Genomic DNA, 20,651 nt, shown 5'->3' on the forward strand with positions numbered 1-20,651 from the left:
TAAACATCCAACTGTTGAATTTTGAAGCTTTTACCTCTGTAATAAACGGCTAAATGGGACTATGCAACGTCATCACCACAACACAAGTGCGCCATTAACCACCTCCAGCATTCATCAGGCAAAGCGTCCACTCTCACATGTTTTTCTCTCGTCTTTGTGCAGTTCCGTTTCGGTCAGAGCGGCGGCGATAAGGGGCCGTCGGTTTCTGCACAGGAAGCCCAGGCGGCGGCTATCTTGTCTCAGGCCAGGGTGAGTCGTCACTTTCCTACCGTGCGGTTATTTTGGCCTCAAAAAGATCAGAACATTATGCTTCCTTAACAATAAAACACACTCCCCCTTTCTGATGTCAAAACCAGAACACACAACCAACTACAACGCACAACAAAAACACAGATTATAGACGTTCAGCATTTAAAATAAGTCCAATTCCTTCATGCAACACCATCACAAGCAGCCTCGCTCCTCCGTGATCAATGGTTTTATTACATCTCTGTCTGCAGATGGCTCTGAAAGGACCTCCTGGACCGATGGGCTTCACCGGGCGCTCCGGACCAATGGTATGTTCCCAAAAGAGTGTGTTGTTGTCATTGCTAACCGTCGGTTTCACAACAAGATGACAGGATTCTTAATCTCATAATAAGGTCCTTTATGAGACAGCGTTCATTTTTCCCTTTCTTGTTATTTTGGGCCGGATATAAAGGATGATGATGATGATGATTGTGTATTTTTCAGGGAAATCCAGGTAGCAATGGTCTGAGGGGAGAGGGTGGAGACCCCGGTCCTCAGGTAAAAAATTCTGACCTCTCACCAAATACAAATAATTGAATGCACGTTGAATCATTCGTATCAAGTATTCTCTGCTGAGATCTTTGACTAAAAGCGACATCTGGTTCCTCTTGCAGGGCTCCAGGGGCCCCCAGGGTACCATGGGTCCTCCAGGCAAAGCAGGAAGACGAGTGAGTATGAACGATGTGTCGCTCCGTCACGAGCGAGAGGTGACGACTGTGTACAGACGCACTTCCTGATCGAGCTGCTCGTTTCCCAACAGGGCCGTGCTGGTGCTGATGGCGCCAGGGGCATGCCGGGAGAGTCTGGAACAAAGGTAAGCTCTCACCTTGGCCCGTGACACCTTTTGAAACTTTGACTCGATATCAGAAGCGATGCACTACTCCCCTTGTGATGCAGCGATGACACCTTCCCACGTGTGTTTTTGTCTCGCAGGGCGACCGTGGTTTCGACGGCCTTCCCGGTTTACCCGGCGACAAAGGACACAGAGTGAGTCCAGAATACATGTATGAGTTGGAATCTAAGGCTCTGAAACATCAGCTGTGTGTATTGATGCATCCAAACCGAGCAATCGGAAAGGATAATTGACGCTCTCCTGAACTGTTGAAGTGTCCTTGAGCAAGACACTGAAGCCCCAGAGCTTCACAGCAGCACAAAGCTCCTTCATTACTAAGGATGGTAACATGCAGAGAATAATCCCCCCACTGTGGGATTAATAAAGGACTCTTCAAAAAAAAAAGAAGAAGAATCTGCATCTCCCCTCGCGCCCCACCTGTAATACCTCCGCGCCCCACTTGAGAGTCGCGCCCCACAGTTTGAGAACCTCTGGTTTAGTGGCGTTGGAGTTGGAGCTCGCCATAGCTAAACGTTGTGTGGTCGCGACCCTCAAGAGGTTGGAGGGCTTTACTGTAACACGCGCTAAATCGTTGTGTGATTCTTTCACTCTTTCTCTCCCCAGGGTGACTCGGGCCCGTTGGGACCCCCAGGGAGTCAAGGGGAGGACGGAGAGCGGGTAGGAAGACACGAGGAGGATCCATTTGAAAAATTATTCCACGCACTGTCGCTCAAAACATCTCGTTGTCACCTTCGCGATTTCTAATCGGCATCTTTTTCCATCCTTTCCGTGTGTGTGTGTGTGCGTGTGTGCGTGTGTGTGTGTGTGTGTGTGTGTGTGTGTGTGTGTTTTCTAGGGAGACGATGGAGAAGTTGGACCCAGGGGTCTCCCAGGTGAATCAGTGAGTGTTTCCATGTCAGCACCCTCTTTTCATGTCTATATGTCTCTGTTATAAAGACCCCCCCCCCCCTCAGTTTAACATTGTGACCCATTTATTTTATATGAAACGGGTCCATATGATTTGTTACTAATATTTGTGCGATTACAATGCAAGATAATAGTCAGCGTGTGCTGCTGCATATTGAGTAGTTGACCTTTGACCTCCAGTTAATGTTCATCTTTGATTATGATTTATTCTAGAACACATAAAAAAAATCAATTTAAGGACTGTGAGTACGGACTGATCTTGGCTTGTGTGTGTGTGTGTGCGTGTGTGTGTGTGTGTGTGTGTTTCTAGGGACCTCGTGGTATGCTCGGACCCAAAGGTCCTCCTGGAATCTCTGGACCTCCTGTGAGTAAAACATATTCATATATATATATATATATATATATATATATATATATATATATATATATATATATATATATATATATATTGTGCTGCTGTTATTCCAGCTGTGTTGCTTTTGTCTCGCTGTGGCCACTGAGCTCCCGTCTCGAGACAACACCCCATGACTTGATATATAAAGACCGGCATGTCTGAGGATCTAAATATGATCCTGTAGCTCTCCCTCGCTCGCCTCAAAAACAACACCAAGACACCCGCTGTCACCCGGGAGTTACGCAGCCAAGTCCCAAGTAGACACTTGTGTATTTATTTGTCCGGGAGTTGTTGTTGCACACTGGTTGAGGTCTGCCTCAAAAGAGTCCTGCGCAGATTTAGCAACGGGCTACAAAACCATGTCTGAATCACAGTTTTATTTTAAAAGGATCGAATCAGCACATAGTCTTCCTCCTTTGGTAAAAGCCAGGTGCCCACATTCATCCCCCACAATGCATCTCAACCTCAACAGTTTGGTCAGCTGTCTTATGCTAGTAATTAGCAGCTAATGTAGCTTCGAGGTGCTAACGTCTACTTAACTCTATATTACATGTCATTTAGCTGACGCTTTGATCCAAAGCGACGGGGAGCAGTTAGGGGTTAGGAGTCTCGCTCAAGGACACAGCGACCTGGACTAGTGGAGCCGGGATCGAACCCACGGTCCTCTGACAGCCATGCTAACCACTGAGCCTCCAGAGTTTTTAATTTCCAACCGACAGTACCGTTCAAACTTCACCTCTGTTCCTCCTTGTTTCCTCTTCTCAGGGTGTGAGAGGGAACGACGGGCCTCACGGTCCCAAAGGAAACCTGGTCAGTGTCTTTCTCTTATCCGCCATGTTTGTTATTGTGTAACCTTCCTCCCTCCCTCCGCATCTTCCTCATCCTCGTCCTCCTCTGTCGTCCTCATGCCGTCTTCTTTCGGTGTCTCAGGGTCCCCAAGGAGAGCCTGGACCTCCAGGTCAGCAGGGAACACCGGGAACTCAGGTGAGCGTTAGCTCCTTAGCTTCTTTCACTCGGTAATCGCGTGCCGAAAGAGACAAAAGGTGTGCATGCACACAAACGACAAGGACACGCCGATGTTGACAATGTGCGTTCACTCTGCAGGGGATGGCCGGACCTCAAGGAGCCCTCGGACCCCCGGGAGAGAAAGTAAGGAAACCAAACGCTTAACATTAACTTGTGTGTATATATAACTACTTACTTGCTCCTCTCATGGTGTTCTTTCTCACTCTCCGGACTCTCATTCACGACCTCATGTCTTCTCCTCCAGGGTCCCACAGGAAAACCAGGCCTGCCAGGAATGCCAGGAGCCGACGGCCCTCCAGTACGTTCGCCTCCTTCCTCCCTTCCTTCCTCCCTCCCTCCCTTCCTTTCGTTCATGTCATTAAAACTAAGCTGAATCCCCTGATCCTCGGTGTCCTTCCTGAGCTCTCTCTCTGTCTGCCTTTGCCTCCTCAGGGTCACCCAGGAAAGGAGGGGCCTTCTGGCACCAAAGGAAACCAGGTGGGTGTCACACACACACACACACACACACACACACACACACTTCCCTTCCCACCAACTCCACACCAGACTTCCCAACAGAAGGAACACACAACATGAAAGCGTTCAAAATGCACATTTACAGGAAAGAACTCACTTTAAGGTGTTCATTGTGTTAACTGGTCCTTCTGTCTTTGACCTTCTCCAGGGTCCCAACGGTCCTCAGGGTGCTATCGGCTATCCTGGCCCTCGCGGCGTCAAGGTCACTATAAACCACTTCCTGCTTTTTATTTATATATATAAAATATATTCCTCAGCATATCATTGTATTGATTATGTGACGCTTTAATTGCAGGGAGGTCAAGGAATCCGTGGACTGAAGGGCCACAAAGGAGAGAAGGTAAGTCCTCCGTGACAGTTTAACCTTTTGGAAACTGTGCGCTCCCATTTTAAGTCCCAGCATGCCCTATTCAGACAATCTTTTGGCATAAAATACAATTTCTTTCCTTATTTCTGAACCTAACGACACAGTTTTTTGACTGAAACTCCTTCCTAACAGGCCAATGTACTGTATTTTCTCGTGTTTCCAGGGAGAAGATGGTTTCCCTGGAATTAAGGGAGACTTTGGTGTCAAGGGCGAGAGGGTAAGCTGGACCGACCAACAGAATGCTGGATGAATGACGGGTCCATCGACTTATCAACCATCGCTTTGTTTCTCCGCGTTGCCTCCTGCCGACAGGGCGAGCTCGGAGTGTCGGGGCCCAGAGGAGAGGACGGTCCGGAGGGGCCAAAGGGTCGCGTCGGACCCCCCGGTGAGCTCGGACCGCTCGGACTGCTTGGAGAGAAGGTACGACCGGTTCAGTCGAGACGCCGCGACAGGGTTTTTTTGCCGCGTGAGATCGGTCACGGGGTCATTCAGGGAGCGCAGGATTCCTTCCTTCAGCGGCGAGAGTAAGGCCTCTTTGACAAGACATGAGGCAGAAATGTCGCTGTGCTGAGCGCTGCCCTCTTGTGGCTGGACGTGGTCTTACCTCGGGTCCAACGAGTTAGACCTTCTGACCGTCACACACACACACACACACACACACACACACACACACACACACCTTAAAACACGCTGTGAACGAGCTTTCGAGGCTTTGGAACACTCCCACCGCATTTTCTTTTCTTTTTTTTGTCACGTCCATTTCGTTTCCACCCTAGTGTTTTATTTTTTTGTGTTAGTCGCCGCGATTAAACTTTTTTACATTTTGCCATTATTTAAAAAAATAATAAATCCATTAATTCTCATTTACACATTTCGGGATTTTAGCAAATTGTCATTGTCGTGCAGCAGCTTGATGATATTTAAACATTTCCACATGTTGTGAGTCTAGTTAACAGATCGGGGTCATTGTGTGATTTCAGGGTAAACTCGGTGTACCTGGACTTCCTGGATATCCCGGCAGACAAGGACCCAAGGTAGGAGAAACACACACACACACACACTCGTCCTTCACTCGTCCTCTCCGACTCATTTGATGCTGAGATGTGTCGATTTCTTTGTTTTTTTAGGGATCTCTTGGATTCCCAGGATTCCCCGGCTCAAACGGCGAGAAGGGAACGAGGGTAAGTCGGCGGTCTCCTCTGGTCTCAACTTTTTAAAACTTTTAGTAATCAAGTCCTCATCTCTTCCCAGATACCCTGCACAGATTAATCCTGTAGATTAAGTTACATATAGTCGGTAATGCAAAGTTTTTGTTTGTTTTTCCAGGGTCTCGGGGGCAAATCCGGACCAAGAGGACAAAGAGGACCAACGGTACCATTTCACGTTCATTCATTTGTTCTTTGTCGGTTGAAAAGTGAAAAGTTGTCAGTTTTGTTCCACTATTAGTACTACACAATAACGGCAGTGTCATGTAGCTACTGTCTTCATAAACTGTCTGTTTGCCAGTTAAAAAAAGTCATTTAAAACAAGGTGAGCATCACCTATGCATTACTTTTTTTTTACTAATTCTGCTTCCTGTGTGAACTATCAGGGCCCCAGAGGGCAGAGAGGACCGAGGGGCTCGACGGGGAAATCTGGAGCAAAGGTTTGTGGATTACACAGATTGTGCTGAGAAACTGTGACCACATAGGTGCTTTGTGTTTTATCTAACAACTCACAACAATCTCACATTTTGAATGTGACCCCAAAGCGGTGTCAGCGAAGACGAGGCATCCTCTCGTCTTCACTCTTGTCCGAGTATCGTGTGTGAAGTTCATTTCAAGAAGACATGAAAGAACAATAGTGTGTTATCCAGAACCTCGCTCGTTGTCAACCGTGCTGTTGTTTTGTTTGTCTGTCAGGGAACTTCGGGAAGTGACGGCCCTCACGGTCCTCTTGGAGAGAGGGTGAGCGCTCCATTTACATTACACTGGAAATAAGTCCTCACATCTGTGCTGCGGTGTCTGTATGTTGTGATTACAACACATGTTGTTGTCTCACCAGGGATTGCCCGGACCTCAGGGAGCCAATGGCTTCCCTGGACCAAAGGGACCTCCGGTAAGAACATGTTTCCATACCAGTTTCATTAATACCAGATCGCAGCTATACTGTATAGTCGGGGTAGTGATCTCTTAGCTGGATATATATGGGAATTGTACATTCTTCCAACATGTTGTTGGGTTTGATGGTTTAATGTTCCCTGTTGGCTGTGGGGGGAAATGAGGGGAAAAGGTCTCTTAAATTGGAGATTTAATTTAATATGTGACGGCTGATTGATCCTCACAGGGACCACCAGGAAAGGACGGCCTGCCCGGACACCCTGGGCAGAGAGGAGAAGTTGTAAGTTGTTTTACTACACTTTGAGTATTTGTGTCTGGAAATGGGCCTTTTGGGTCCATTGGGTCCATTGGGGCTATTGGGTCCATTGGGGCTATTGGAGCCATTGGGACCATTGGACTATTTGGATTTAGATATCCATATGTAGATTTGTTTGCTCACTGACTCTCTCTCTCTCTCCTCCAGGGTTTCCAAGGTAAAATGGGTCCACCTGGACCTCCCGGAGTCGTTGGACCTCAGGTGAGTTTTCCCAATCATGCTACAGACTTTTCTCTCCACGGATCCCGCTGAGACCTCCTGACTTTCAACTCCTTGTCCTCTTTTGTCTTTCCTCCCGACATCTTCGTCCCCCTCTGTGCCGTCTCTCCGTGGCCGTCTCCATCCTCTCAGGGTTCATCAGGAGAGACCGGCCCGATGGGCGAGCGTGGCCACCCCGGACCCTCGGGTCCACCAGGAGAGCAGGGGCTTTCCGGTCCCTCTGGGAAGGAGGGCACCAAGGGAGACCCCGGACCCTCCGGAGGCCCCGGCAAAGACGGACCCCCGGGACTGAGAGGCTTCCCTGGGGAGAGAGGACTCCCTGGAACCCCTGTGAGTGTGACCAAGACAAACATCAGAGTGTTCCTTGTCATATTGTGTGATGTGTTGAGAGGTCGGGATCGTGAGGTGAGGCGTGGGTGTAGAGATCCAGACGACAAGCAGCGGGTTTCTGAGGTCAAAGGTCTGTATTTAGATGCTTCTTCACGAAAAGGTCAACTTGAATCCAACTAAAAGATTGTGGTTCCTTGGTAATCTCCAACGCAGCCTTGGCACTGCTGAGTGGGCGTTGTAGTTTCATACCCTTGATGTCATGCTGGTTGTAGTCCCTGCTGCCACCACTGGGAGGGAACGTACCTCCCATCAATGACCGTTCCTCTCATGACATCACAATTGATCACTTTGCTAGCCAGTCGATTGGAGAGAAGTGTCCGGTAGAGGTCAAAGATCACGGATTCATCCTTTCTTGTCTTTTGTTGCAGGGAGGCGGAGGACTGAAGGGAAGTGAAGGACCTGCCGGACCTCCTGGACCCGCCGTACGTTTCAAACCAAAACTTAACTCCAACTTATTTCATGAGCATATACATTAATATCTAGCCAGCCCTTCCTGTGAAGTGCTATATCTCAGCCCATCCCATTTAAGAATGAAAGTATTCGCTCAATGAATTCCTGCATGTACTGAGCGTTGCGATGCTGTTCCCCCTTAGGGGTCTCCTGGTGAGAGGGGGCAAGCTGGTACCGCTGGACCTGTCGGACCTCCTGGCAGACCGGGCCCTCAGGGGCCTCCCGGACCATCCGGAGAGAAGGGAGTTCTCGTGAGTATCCCTGAAAATGTTCATCCAACGTGCCGCCGTGCATTCGACCCCGACATTTCAGAGTAAGAGTTATAGATACTGAGTCTCCTCTTTGTTTGTCGCCAAAAGGGCGAGAAAGGTCCCATCGGCCCGGCCGGTCGCGATGGCGTGCAGGGCGCCGTGGGTCTGCCCGGCCCCGCCGGGTCACCCGGAGTATCCGGAGAGGACGGAGACAAGGCCAGTACATGTCCTTTTGAAGCTTTACCATATCACCCCGTCTTTATTGAAGGTCTTGGCTGTAACGTGATGTCTCTGTCTCTCTCGCTCGGTGCAGGGTGAGGTCGGAGAGCACGGGCAGAAGGGCGGCAAGGGAGGAAAAGGAGAACACGTGAGTGACCATCTTTCCCATCGGAAACGATCAGCATGTAAAAATTGGTGAAAATGAACCGCATCGCTGCCGCTTTTCGTCTCATTGTTTGTGTGCCCGTTTGTCGGTAGGGTCCTCCTGGTCCACCCGGGCCGATGGGTCCCGTCGGTCAGCCCGGTCCCGCTGTGAGTACAAAGTCCAACTCTGTGAAGACCAAAGCAGACTTATTCCCGATCGGATGAACTCGCAGTTGGTGCATTTGGTGCCAGAGGAGTTTCCAAGTGGCAAACTCACGTCTTTACTCCAAACCACTAGGATGTAAAACACATAAGAAAAGGAACCCGTATGTCGTATCATACCCGTGTCTTTATTTCCTTCTTCTTCTGTGGTGCAGGGTGCTGACGGAGAGCTTGGACCAAGGGGCCAGCAGGGGCCATTTGGAGCCAAAGGTGACGAAGGAACCAGAGGATTCCCAGGAGCCCCAGGACCCATCGGACTGCAGGTCAACTAAAAGCCAACAAGCGACGTCTTCGTAGGAAGAGTCCCCTTTGAAATACGTGAATGTGTCGGAGGAGGTTTGAGCTCCTTCTCTTGGGTTAAACACATTCTCCTCCACTCCGCAGGGACTGCCAGGACCGCCAGGTGAGAAGGGAGAGACCGGAGACGTCGGACCTCTGGTGAGTCTCAAAAATATGCGATGTCAGCCGTAAAGACTCGGTGACTCATTTCATCCCAATGGAATCGCATGACGATGACTGAAGCCGGAGCCGCTGTGTGTGTTTGCAGGGTCCTCCAGGACCCCCTGGACCTCGTGGCCCCGCCGGACCCAGCGGCGCTGACGTGAGTGACCCCAGCTCCTATTTGTACTTTAGCAACACAATCAGTAGTAGCAGGTTAAAAGTCTCTGCCGTACTTGGTTTGTGAAGAATATTCTGCAAAATTATTCCATAACGTTCTTTAACCTTTTGAAAACTGTGCTCAAAAATCCTCCAGTTAGCAATGTTAATACCCAGCATGCCCCATTCAGACAATCTTTTGGCATGAAATACATAATTGTAATATTGGTTCAACGGGTTATTGTTGTGATCCGACAAGTTACTGTCGGGTTGGTAAGTTAAAAAGAAAGTGAAGCGGCTTTTCTTTTTCATGATAATAACCAATTTAATGTGAATAATTAAATCCTTTTGTCTTACTTGTTTTCTTTTTCCCAGGGTCCTCAAGGTCCTCCCGGTGGTTTGGGTAATCCTGGACCTATCGGAGAGAAGGTGCAGAGATAAAAACATTTAGTTTCGCTAACGTCAAAGCACATTTTGTTCTCTTGTATGAGTTTGATGGCGTCGCAGAGATACAGACTTCCTGTTTCCTCCGCAGGGAGAGCCTGGCGAAGGCGGACCACCTGGGATCCTGGGGGAGCCGGGAAAGAAGGTGAGTGAGGCCGAGTGATCGACCCTCGAACCCGTCTTCTGGGTTCATCGCAAGCGTGAGTTGCTGAGGGCTGCTGTGCTCCGGTCTGCAGGGTCCTCGCGGCGAGCGCGGCGAGAAGGGAGAATCCGGACAACCTGGAACCGCCGGACCCGCCGGAGGACGAGGAGGACCCGGAGACGACGGACCCAAAGGAAACCCTGTACGACACCCGCGACGACGTGCACGCTAACACACACACAACGAAAGCAGCGAAGGACATTTAAACCTTCTGTCCCAGCATGCCCCATTCAGACAATCTTTTGGCATAAAATACATTTTTGGGGGCATTTTTTAACCGAACGACACAGTTTTTTGACTGAAACTTCTTCCTAACAGAACAAGACTTTGTTTTATTGTGATTTTTGTTGCAGATTCTGATTCTTTATGTCCTAATCTTTCCAAAAAGGTGTCTTATTGATGCTCCAGGAGGCATTGTTGGGGAATCTGGCTCATATCATGCTGGATGTTTATAGTTACCATCAAAATATCTTTTTAAAGTGATTTTTTTGCAGATATACATTTTTTCCCCAAGACTTTGCTGAACAAATACATACAATAAACACAAGTATTGGAATTAATTTGGGGATCCTACGACGACTCAAACAAAGGGGAAAAGGAGATCTGGAGACAAAAAAAAGTTTTTAACGGGTTAACTCTCAATGTTTTGTTTTTGTCTCTAACTTCAGGGTCCTGTTGGTTTCCCTGGTGATCCTGGTCCCCACGGGGAGGTCGGACCCAGAGTGAGTACCTTTTAACGAAAAATACATATCAATACATGCCCCACCGTGTAGGGCGGGGCATGTATGGATTCTATATTGATATTCTGACATGAGACCACGTATCGTCTTGTGTTTTTTGGATATCACACACACATTGTGTTGTCTTTACCTGTTTGTTTTTTTTAACGTCTGCATCACGTCTGCTTTTCAGGGTCTAGATGGCGCCAAGGGAGAGAGAGGAGAAGACGGCGAACAAGGAGAATCCGTAAGTCAAACAATGCCGACGAAAAAGTGACGTAAAAAAGTGCCTCAGTGTTCTCAACGCCGCTCACTTTCTTTCTGTGGCTCCTCTGCAGGGCTCGCCCGGACCTTCTGGCGAGAACGGACCTCCCGGCCCCTTAGGAAAGAGGGTAAGGTCCCTCCTCTGGTTGTATAGAAGTCTATGCTTCCTGTGTTAAAGCTGCATTCTCTCTCCTGACCACCAGGGGGTGACTCCTCTGGTTGTATAGAAGTCTATGCTTCATGTGTTAAAGCTGCATTCTCTCTCCTGACCACCAGGGGGTGACTCCTCTGGTTGTATAGAAGTCTATGCTTCATGTGTTAAAGCTGCATTCTCTCTCCTGACCACCAGGGGGTGACTCCCCTGGTTGTATAGAAGTCTATGCTTCCAATCTTTCTTGTTCTTATTACATTTTTCTTATTATCCTTTTCTTGCCACCTCGTGTGTTTTCTGTTTGTTTATTGGCTTCTTCTTCGGGTTTTCCAGCTCTATACCACACAAGCGTTGTCTATGTTTGCCTGAAGAAGGTCTCGAGCTTTTCTCTTCATCTTATACGACATGTTTCATCCTCCAGGGCCCCGCTGGAACAAGAGGACCAGAGGGACGTCAGGGAGAGAAGGGAACCAAGGTGAGCCCCGAGCTTTGTAGGACCAAGTCTAAAGGCCTAGCAAGCGATCCTCAAGTGCTATGAATGCACCTATATCGACATAAGACCAACGTTTCACTACCTAGGTGGAAGGATAAAATACTTTTTATGTGATTAATTCAACAAAAGTTTTTGCAGATAACGTCTCTTCTCGTGTTCTTTTCTCCGGCAATTCTGATACGTGACTTTTTCCGGCTCCGTCGTGGATTGAATCACTTTCATGAACACGTTTAAATCCTGTTTCTCGCCATCATCGTTTGCAGGGAGACTCCGGCGCTGTCGGTGCTCCGGGAAAGACCGGCCCCGTCGGGCTCCAGGGCCAACCAGGAAAACCGGGAACAGAAGGCCTCAGAGGACTCCCGGGATCAGTGGTCAGTAAAGATGCTGATGCGTTGGTTCATTTGACAGGAGGAACACGTCATGTGGACGCTGTTCGTTGGATGGTTCCACCCGCTAAATGTGTTTCCTCACCGTGTTTCAGGGTGAACAAGGATCTCCAGGACTTGCCGGACAGAAAGGACCACCTGGACCCATCGTAAGATGACAATGACATTTTTTCTTGCATGCATACTTGTTGAAATTAGTTTTGTATAACCGTCTTGGCCCTGCATATTCATACATATCCATGTTTTACTTAAAAATATGCAGAACAATCTCAGCTCTCTATATAATGAGGCACCGTTGTCAAAAGTGTAAAGAGAAAGAGATTTTCTTGAGTGTTCATTGGCCAGTTTTTTAACAAAATGGTGACAAAATTGACAAATCACAGTGAATGATTTCGTTTGACGAGTACTTTTGTTTTTTGCACCGCGTCACATGACACGCCGACGCCGCTATCTCTCTGTGTGAGTCGCGTAAGATTTTGCAGGAGGATGGCGGCAGGAAGCAGCAAGTCTTCTGTTTCCTGTAGAAGTCGAACCGTATTTCTGGGATGTGTTTCGCGAAGATATGAGAATATTTACAAAACGTAAACACTGTCAAAACACAGATGCGCGTTGGCGGGTTCGGAAGTGATAAACTGTAAATCCTCCCGTCATCTCATCTCTATCTTCCTCTTCTTCTTCTTCCTCCTCCTCCTCCTCTTCTTTTCCTCCCGCAGGGGCCTCCTGGTTTGCCGGGTCTGCGTGGAGACCCTGGATCTAAGGGAGAGAAGGGACATCCGGGTCTCATCGGTCTCATCGGGCCCCCGGGAGAGCAGGGGGAGAAGGGAGACCGAGGGCTGCCCGGGCCTCAGGGATCCCTCGGATCCAAAGGAGAGTCTGTGAGTCCGACCTCGTCCATCAAACCGCCGTTAGTCATCTGATCACGTGTGAACTGTTCTCATGTATGACGTCGCGTTGCGTTGCAGGGAATGTCCGGAGGCACCGGACCCCTCGGTCCCGCCGGTCCTCCTGGTCTGCCTGTGAGTTTCGTTTTTTTTTTCCCATCATCGCCACCTCGCTTTCACATTCCTCCCGGCTCAGATGTTATTCAGTACCACAGCATTGGTTTACCATCATTTAACTGAAGCCTCATGTCTTTCACAGGGTGCTCAAGGTGTCAAGGGTGCTAAGGGCTCTTCTGTGAGTATACTTTAAGAGTTTTTTGCACCAAATTGAATTACTTAAAATCAGCTTGTATCCGATGCAGTAACGCTCCTTCCTCTTCGTGTTCAGGGTGGATCTGGTCCAAAGGGAGAGAAGGGCGTCCAAGGCCCCGCCGGACCTCCCGTAAGTCCTCCACTGCTTTTGAAGTTCCGCTCGCTTCACTGTCGATCGTCGGCGCCTCGAATTTCAACCGTACACTCGCTCCCCAGGGCCCACCGGGCGAGGTCATCCAGCCCCTGCCCATCCAGAGGAGTCCCAAGTCCAAGCGCTCCATCGACGGCAGCCAGCTGCTGCCCGACACCAACTCCGACATGCCGGCGTCCGACGCCGCCGGCGCCCAGTTCCTGACGGGCACCGAAGGCATGGAGGAGATCTTCGGCTCGCTCAACTCGCTGCGGCAGGAGATCGAGACCATGCGCTTCCCTCTCGGCACCGAGGACAGCCCGGCCCGCACCTGCCAAGACCTGCACCTCAGCAAGCCGGAGCTCAAGGACGGTACGGCTAATCGACCTGAACGCGTGGCTCGCCGCCTGCTCGGAGTTACGTCGCGTTCACGGCGAAAGAGTTGCGAAATATTCGCGCCAGTAGATTGCGAAAAGACGTTGCAAAAAAAAAAGAGTTGTGAATATTTTTTTTGCTTTTTTTCCTTTCTGCTGGAAGACCGGGCCAGTTTACGTTAGCTAATGGGGCTATGTGCTGGTAACTTGGGGCTAACGTAGATTTGCCCATTTCTGCCGTGAGACTGGGTCAGTTTACGTTAGCTAATCCGGCTATGTGCTGGTAACTCGGGGCTAACGTAAATGTGTCCCTTTCTACCGTGAGATCAGTTTACGTTAGCTAGTGGGGCTATGTGCTGGTAACTTGGGGCTAACGTAGATGTGACCCTTTCTGTCGTGAGACCGGGTCAGTTTACGTTAGCTAGTGGGGCTATGTGCTGGTAACTTGGGGTAACGTAGCCTCGCCCCCTTACTGCCGTGAATAATTGCGAAAAAGCGAATAAACCACATGAAGTCGAGCGAGTAACATCAGGCGAGAAAGCGTTGCGAATATTCATCGCTCTCTGTCGCCCCCTGCAGGTGAATACTGGATCGACCCCAACCAGGGCTGCTCCAGAGATTCCTTCAAGGTCTTCTGTAATTTCACCAACGGAGCAGAAACCTGCCTGTATCCCAGCAAGAACACCAACACGGTGAGTCTGCTGACTCAGCAAAATCTCTTTGAAAAATGTGTTGAGTGTTGTGAGTGTTTAAAAAAGAAAAGAGTTGGAGGAAGGCTGGTGATGCTTTGTCTGAACTATGAAAACCTGAGTCTCATTGGAAAGCTCCACCTTGAAGTTCGATCATCTGTAGAAGTTTCTTCATGACCAGGACACAAAAAGACGATTCATCTCAAATAAGCTTTTTTCTTGGCCAAAATAACAGGTTGGTGTTGTGTGTATTTTTCCAACAAGTGAACTAATGTGTGTCGTGGATATTCTTGCGGCAGGTGAAGATGAGTTCCTGGGACGGCGAGACTCCAGGATCCTGGTACAGCCAGTTCACCGCCGGTAGCAAGGTTAGTTCTCCTCTGTACGAGAGGAACGATCCCTTTTTATCCAGTTTCCATCTTTTCCCTCTTCCTGACTCCACTCATCATCCCTTTCCCCTCAACCCTCCACCGTCTCTCATTGCATGTCCTCCTCCCAGTTCTCCTACGTGGACGCCACTGGTGAGCCCGTGGGCGTGGTCCAGCTGGGCTTCCTGCGTCTCCTCAGCGTCCAGGCCCGCCAGAACCTCACCTACCACTGCCACCGCTCGGTGGCCTGGGCCGACCGCAGCGCCAAGAACAACTACGACCGGGCGCTGCACCTCCAGGGCGCCAACGACGAGAAGCTGAGCTACGAGACCAACCCTTACGTCAAGGCCCTGGTCGACGGCTGCTCTGTGAGTCCCAGAACCTCCCAGAACTTACACACACAACCCGTCCGACATGCGGCCAGGGAAGAAATACATCACATGAAGAACTAAATGTCTCACTCTCCGACGTGACATAACACAAAAGCACACTTACACAAAATACAAGACGACATGAGGCCGCGAACCCCCAGGAGAAACCACACCACTGCACCTTTTGAAGCGCCTCCAGAGCGGAGCTGGAGGCCATGAAAGGCACCTTGTCACTCCTAGAGTCGCCGTTGGCTTGTGACAGGATGAAATGAAGTGTTTAGCTCAAGACTCTTGAGGTCATTTTGATCTTTTCAGTCTTCTGGACACGTCATCTTCAAACCAGGACTCAGGAAGATCTGTTTTCTGAATCAGAATCGGCTTTAATTTGCACACACGTGGAATTTGACTCCGGTTTCTCTTTGTACTTATGTACAAAAGACGAATAGAAAAGACATTAAGAAAAACCAGTAAACACTGATTCAAAATGGCGGCTGATAATTTAATTAAGTTGATCATTCTAGCTCTCTTTCCAAGATGTTTTTTGTGATGCAGAGATTAAAGATATGGACATGAAGCTGGCTGACAAGTCTCTCTCTCTCTCTCTCTCTGTCTCTCTCTCTCTCTCTCTCTCTCTCTCTCTCTCTCTCTCTCTCTCTCTCTGCAGTATCGTAAGGGCTTTGACAGGACAGTCCTGGAGATCAACACGCCACAGGTGGAGCATCTGCCTCTGCGGGATATCAAGGTGTCAGACTTTGGGGAGAGCAACCAGCAGTTTGGCTTTGAAGTGGGACCTGTTTGTTTCCAAGGCTGAAAAACACACACACACACACACACACACACACACATCATGCAAAGAAACAACACGTGCAAATTACTCACACGCACACACACATGCACTTAGAGACACAGCTATATATATATATGTAAAAAACATACACGCCCGGTAATTTGTAAATTAACTTGTAAATGATATGAAACACACACAAACACACACACACACACACATGGACACACACATTTACACACGCAGATGCTTTTCGTGAGACAAACTTCCACTCTCAAGCGCGTTGCCCGGGGAAAGCGGCATCCTCCCAACAATTTAATGGACGTCAAAAAAAGAAGAAAAAAAGAAAAGCAAAGAGGGGAGAAATGACACAAAAAACAAAAAAAAACGTGCGGAGAGGAGAGAACACCGCCTGGACGCACGGACGCGAGAAAGGAGGAAGAAGAAGAAGAAGAAGATATAAAAAAAAGCCCAGGAGAGAGTTCTTTGGAATAAAACTGTGTTTTCTGCGAAAGGGGCCGGCCTTGGAGAGAAGGCCCCGCCTGCAACTTGAGGCCTGAAGCCCCGCCCCCCCGTCTCTAAACCCCGCCCCCCTCGCACTCATCTCTCCTCCCCGCTGTCTCTCTTGTGTTCTCCACTCGCCTCGCCCGCTCTACCTCCTCCCACTTCTTGTTTTGGAGTCACTCGGATGAAACGCTGTTCAGAATTAAATGTTTTTTCTAATTGGACTTTCGACCCGTTTGCCGCTCGCCAGACAACCAGAACCAGGAGAAACCAGTCGGCTGGTACGAAGTCCAGCGACTTCTCTGTCATGTTGTTCCCGTTTCCTTCTTGTCTTGTTTCACTCCTTTCCTCCACTAGATGATCTCTCCTCAGCCCTCCTCCGCGTCTCTCTGTGAATTGTTCATTTGTTAAAAAAAAAAAAAAAAACCTGGACGGATATCAGTGAATTTAAAATTTATCTCGTGAACGCGACGCAAAAACTTGACTTTTTAAAAAACTGCTGATGCTTCTTCTTCTTCAGAGGCCACCAGGGGAGGAAGTAGGGGGGGGGGGGGCACGCCAGCACGCACCAGTCCAGTATTTGTCGAGTCACTTTCTGGGTTCTTCTGCTTGTTGATTTCCATCCAGAATAGAGCATTTTTCCGATTTTTCCGATTTTTTTATTATTTTTATTTTTTGCATCCAGGCGCCGAAAAACATCGTCGGGGATTTAAATATGTAAATGAGATTCAAAGTTCCCTCTGCTCACTTTTTTTTCCTCCACACAGCAGTGAATAAAAAACCCGCATGCTTTACTGAAAGAAAGTGTGTGGCGAGGTGTCAATTATACCAACGCATCAAACCTTTGGCCTCCACTTCGAGTCCTTTCATTATTCTCTTTAGCCTCTTTTTACAAATCCATGAAGCTTTTTCTCTGGGGGGGAAAATGTGCATTACATTCCATTTGTACAGAAATAGTGATATTCTATTGTATTTATTTAAAACAAACAGGGTGCTTTGAGATTGAATAATACACGGACCGCCAAATATTTCCAGTCAAATGTTCATCTCTGTTCATTTGTATTTATGTCCTGCGGGCCGACGCGCGGAGGTCAAAGCTCAGCGGCGGCGCTTCTGTCCAAAACTCCTTGTTGTCGACCCCCAAAAATAATCTGTGGCCATATCTTATTGTAACCCCCCCCCCCCCCCCCCCCCAACACCCTCTTAGGGTTTTTCAACAACTGTACTGTGCTGTTAAAATGTTGCTTCTTCCTCTGTCATGATTAAATGGTGACTCTCCAAGTTCTGTCACATTGTTCTTGTCGTCGCCGTTGACTTCACATCGCTCTCGAACCCGTGACACGCTGGTGTGGGGTTAAACAGGGATGAATATTATCGTGTGTGTGAGTACAGCGTGGCTGTGGGGCGAGGTCATACGAGGGTTCTGGTTTTTATTTTGTTTTTTTAATTGTTTGTCTTTTTTTCATTGTCATTATTTCTATAGCAGGGAAACGGGGGCAGCATGGCTGACCCTGAAAAAAACATCTAAATTCTGACCTTGAGATTGACCTCAAATACGTTTCAACAAAAATGGTGCTGAAAAAAAAGAGGACGAAAAAGTATTATTTTATAATGTGTGTAAGGGATTTTCTTTTCTTTTTAAAAAAAATTAATTGTCTCTGTAATATATAATCTTTTAAAAAGAGCTGCTTGACTCTTGTTTTTCTTCCAAACGCCGTCAGTAGCTCCTCGTTGGTTCAAAGGTTCCTTTGCTTCTCGTCGGGAGATATTATGATCTTTATTTCGTCTTTAACCTTTTGGAAAATGTGTGCGAAAATTCTCCCGCGCCCATTTTAAGTCCCAGCATGCCCCATTCAGACAGTCTTTTGGCATAAAATATGTAATCTTTCTCATTTTTGAACCGAACGACACAGTTTCTTGACTGAAACTCCTTCCTAACAGGACAAGACTTTGTTTTATTGTGATTTTAGTTGCAGATTCTGATTCTTTAGGTCCTAATCTTTCCATAAAGGTGTCTTATTGACGCTCCAGGAGGCATCTTTGGGGAATCTGGCTCATATGCTGGATTATCTTTTAAAGGTGATTTTTTTTTTGCAGATATACATTTTATTCCCAAGACTTTGCTGAACAAATACACACAATAAACACAAGTATTGGAATTAATTTGGGTTACTACAACAACTCAAACACGGGAAAAATTGGTTCCACAGTTTTCAATTAAATTAAATTCTAATGTCATAATGTGTCTGGTTGTTGTAGCTTCATAAAGATTAGTTATTGTGTTTCCGCTGTTTCTTTGATATTTCTCTTTTTTTTTTACTTCCTTTGTCCCACTGTCTGTTTTATTTTCACGTGATTTTATTTTTGCTACTTCTACACAATCATGAATTGTTATTACTTCTGAACGGTGAAGCGGTTCCTGGTTGAAATGCAAATGTTATTGTTTTTGCACTTCACGAATACAAAAGGTGTGCAGACGGCGCAGTTATTGGTACACACACAAATCCTCAAATCCTGTTTTTGCAAACAAAACTACAAAAATGTATCAATACATTGACTCTCCATAAAGGAGAAACGGTGGAGTATAAAACGTCGTACATGTCGTACACGTGTGTGATGAATACAAGCGTTGATACGCAGCAGAACACAACAACAGATCAATATTTATTAGCTGATGATGTGACAATAAACACACAAGGAAAGTGTTTTCTGAGGAGCTCTCAAAGAAGTTCTCCTCATTTCCTTTCTGAACGTCTACCGAAGGAGGACGGAGGTCCAAAGCGATGCGTTCACTGACCTGCGGGCTCCCCGTCCTCCCCAGAGGCACCAAGGACCCACCAAGGACGGGAACCAAGGAGACAAGGACACCTGTGTCCTCGACAGTGTCATCCTGCAGCAGACCCGACCCCACAGAGAGGAGGAGCTGAGCATCACGAGGACGGGACGCTCATGAAACTCATGGAACGTTGTTGCATTAATATTAATTACAGGAGCAGATTGTGTGGGTTGTTTTTTAATAAAAGACAAAGTTCTTATCACAAAGTTGTTATTCTGAGCTGTAAAAGCATCCAGACTCACAGGAGAAATGCAGTAATCCTTTTGATTTGCCCTCGGTGCAGTTAACAGATAATTATCATCTCTTTGCTTCAGTGTTTTTATTGTTATTATACAGACGTATATGGTGTGTATTTATACTGTGACTGCATTGTTTTTCTGCCTTTCTATTATAAATGAATGCAACTGGGTCCATCATAAATCGCATTAGCAGATATCAGCACCTCCCCTAAGGCCTTAAACCCTGAACCCTCAGGAACTCACTCCATCACCGGGTAAACAGTCGAGTGTGGAGAAGATCTAAGTACGAATAGAAAAACTGAAAATATGTATGAGCACATGAGAAGCCTTTAAAATTATCCATTTACTCGCTTTTGTCAAAACAGCATAACATATTTAAAAAATACAGAACTGAACCCTAACTGTGCTTGTAGTAACGCAATGTGACCACCAGGTGGCCGTATACAGCCTTTCAATGAATTAATTAATTACAAATTCTCAGAGGGCTCTGCAGTCTGTACACATACAACATCCTCCATCTGGGTGACATCACATCGGATCACGAAAAACTCCCCAAAAAAACAGAAGAAAAACACTTTCACAGGGAGAAACAGGGATGAAATCAGGAGAGCAACGTCGCTCTCTCGCTGTAGTACCGCAGTGTGACCACCGGAGGGCAGTGTCGGTCAGTGTTGCGCTCTTGCTGTAGTACCATGACGTGACCGCCGGAGGGCAGTGTACGTCAGTGGCGCGCTATTGCTGTATTAACGCAATGTGACCACCGGGGGGCAGTTCACGTCAGCGTTGCTCTCTTGCTGTAGTAACACGACGTAACCACCGGGGGCAGTGTAGGTCAGCGTTGCTCTCTTTCTGTAGTAACATGACGTGACCACCGGGGGCAGTGTAGGTCAGCGTTGCGCTCTTGCTGTAGTAACATGACGTGACCACCGGGGGGCAGTTTACGTCAGCGTTGCGCTTTTGCCAGCTCTCAATTCTTCGTACGAAGCTTACGACTGCTTCCGGTATACACTTTTCAAAATAAATACTTCCGCCTTCACAGCGCTGTTGTGTCGTTACAAACCGATTACTTTCTTACACTACAAACCATTACAGCTTGTAAGGAAACTACCGAAATGTTTTGCGACCTATATTTTTCGGTTCTTGCAGCAAAACAAACATCTTAACTTCCGGTTCAGAGGGTCAGCAACCTTTACGATCCAAAGAGCTATTTTGGTCTGTTTTCCTCCAAAAGAAATTCGTCTGGAGCC

General features: G+C 47.8%; 1 protein-coding gene across 1 annotated transcript in view; it reads left to right on the plus strand.

Annotated features, from left to right (window-relative positions):
* col11a2 (collagen, type XI, alpha 2) overlaps positions 1-17,486 on the plus strand; it is a 29,213-nt gene extending 11,727 nt beyond the window's left edge. Inside the window, exons 10-62 of the mRNA XM_068575734.1 lie at positions 163-249; positions 501-557; positions 733-786; positions 903-956; positions 1,049-1,102; positions 1,222-1,275; positions 1,745-1,798; positions 1,977-2,021; positions 2,358-2,411; positions 3,207-3,251; positions 3,372-3,425; positions 3,546-3,590; positions 3,712-3,765; positions 3,900-3,944; positions 4,132-4,185; positions 4,279-4,323; positions 4,514-4,567; positions 4,663-4,770; positions 5,331-5,384; positions 5,478-5,531; positions 5,677-5,721; positions 5,942-5,995; positions 6,252-6,296; positions 6,394-6,447; positions 6,676-6,729; positions 6,913-6,966; positions 7,117-7,314; positions 7,743-7,796; positions 7,968-8,075; positions 8,184-8,291; positions 8,389-8,442; positions 8,553-8,606; positions 8,816-8,923; positions 9,045-9,098; positions 9,208-9,261; positions 9,633-9,686; positions 9,793-9,846; positions 9,938-10,045; positions 10,572-10,625; positions 10,816-10,869; positions 10,961-11,014; positions 11,459-11,512; positions 11,794-11,901; positions 12,012-12,065; positions 12,630-12,791; positions 12,879-12,932; positions 13,057-13,092; positions 13,186-13,239; positions 13,326-13,611; positions 14,193-14,305; positions 14,602-14,670; positions 14,802-15,038; positions 15,706-17,486. Coding sequence (XP_068431835.1) covers positions 163-249; positions 501-557; positions 733-786; positions 903-956; positions 1,049-1,102; positions 1,222-1,275; positions 1,745-1,798; positions 1,977-2,021; positions 2,358-2,411; positions 3,207-3,251; positions 3,372-3,425; positions 3,546-3,590; positions 3,712-3,765; positions 3,900-3,944; positions 4,132-4,185; positions 4,279-4,323; positions 4,514-4,567; positions 4,663-4,770; positions 5,331-5,384; positions 5,478-5,531; positions 5,677-5,721; positions 5,942-5,995; positions 6,252-6,296; positions 6,394-6,447; positions 6,676-6,729; positions 6,913-6,966; positions 7,117-7,314; positions 7,743-7,796; positions 7,968-8,075; positions 8,184-8,291; positions 8,389-8,442; positions 8,553-8,606; positions 8,816-8,923; positions 9,045-9,098; positions 9,208-9,261; positions 9,633-9,686; positions 9,793-9,846; positions 9,938-10,045; positions 10,572-10,625; positions 10,816-10,869; positions 10,961-11,014; positions 11,459-11,512; positions 11,794-11,901; positions 12,012-12,065; positions 12,630-12,791; positions 12,879-12,932; positions 13,057-13,092; positions 13,186-13,239; positions 13,326-13,611; positions 14,193-14,305; positions 14,602-14,670; positions 14,802-15,038; positions 15,706-15,852 — 3,975 coding nt within the window. The 3' untranslated portion in view covers positions 15,853-17,486. The remainder of the gene's footprint in view (positions 1-162; positions 250-500; positions 558-732; positions 787-902; positions 957-1,048; positions 1,103-1,221; positions 1,276-1,744; positions 1,799-1,976; positions 2,022-2,357; positions 2,412-3,206; positions 3,252-3,371; positions 3,426-3,545; positions 3,591-3,711; positions 3,766-3,899; positions 3,945-4,131; positions 4,186-4,278; positions 4,324-4,513; positions 4,568-4,662; positions 4,771-5,330; positions 5,385-5,477; positions 5,532-5,676; positions 5,722-5,941; positions 5,996-6,251; positions 6,297-6,393; positions 6,448-6,675; positions 6,730-6,912; positions 6,967-7,116; positions 7,315-7,742; positions 7,797-7,967; positions 8,076-8,183; positions 8,292-8,388; positions 8,443-8,552; positions 8,607-8,815; positions 8,924-9,044; positions 9,099-9,207; positions 9,262-9,632; positions 9,687-9,792; positions 9,847-9,937; positions 10,046-10,571; positions 10,626-10,815; positions 10,870-10,960; positions 11,015-11,458; positions 11,513-11,793; positions 11,902-12,011; positions 12,066-12,629; positions 12,792-12,878; positions 12,933-13,056; positions 13,093-13,185; positions 13,240-13,325; positions 13,612-14,192; positions 14,306-14,601; positions 14,671-14,801; positions 15,039-15,705) is intronic.
* Positions 17,487-20,651: the final 3,165 nt, after the last annotated feature.

Source organism: Clinocottus analis, unplaced genomic scaffold (genome assembly GCF_023055335.1).
Source record: "Clinocottus analis isolate CAN_PGR_092001 unplaced genomic scaffold, fCliAna1.0.p SCAF_14, whole genome shotgun sequence".
In the NCBI taxonomy this organism is placed as follows: domain Eukaryota; kingdom Metazoa; phylum Chordata; class Actinopteri; order Perciformes; family Cottidae; genus Clinocottus; species Clinocottus analis.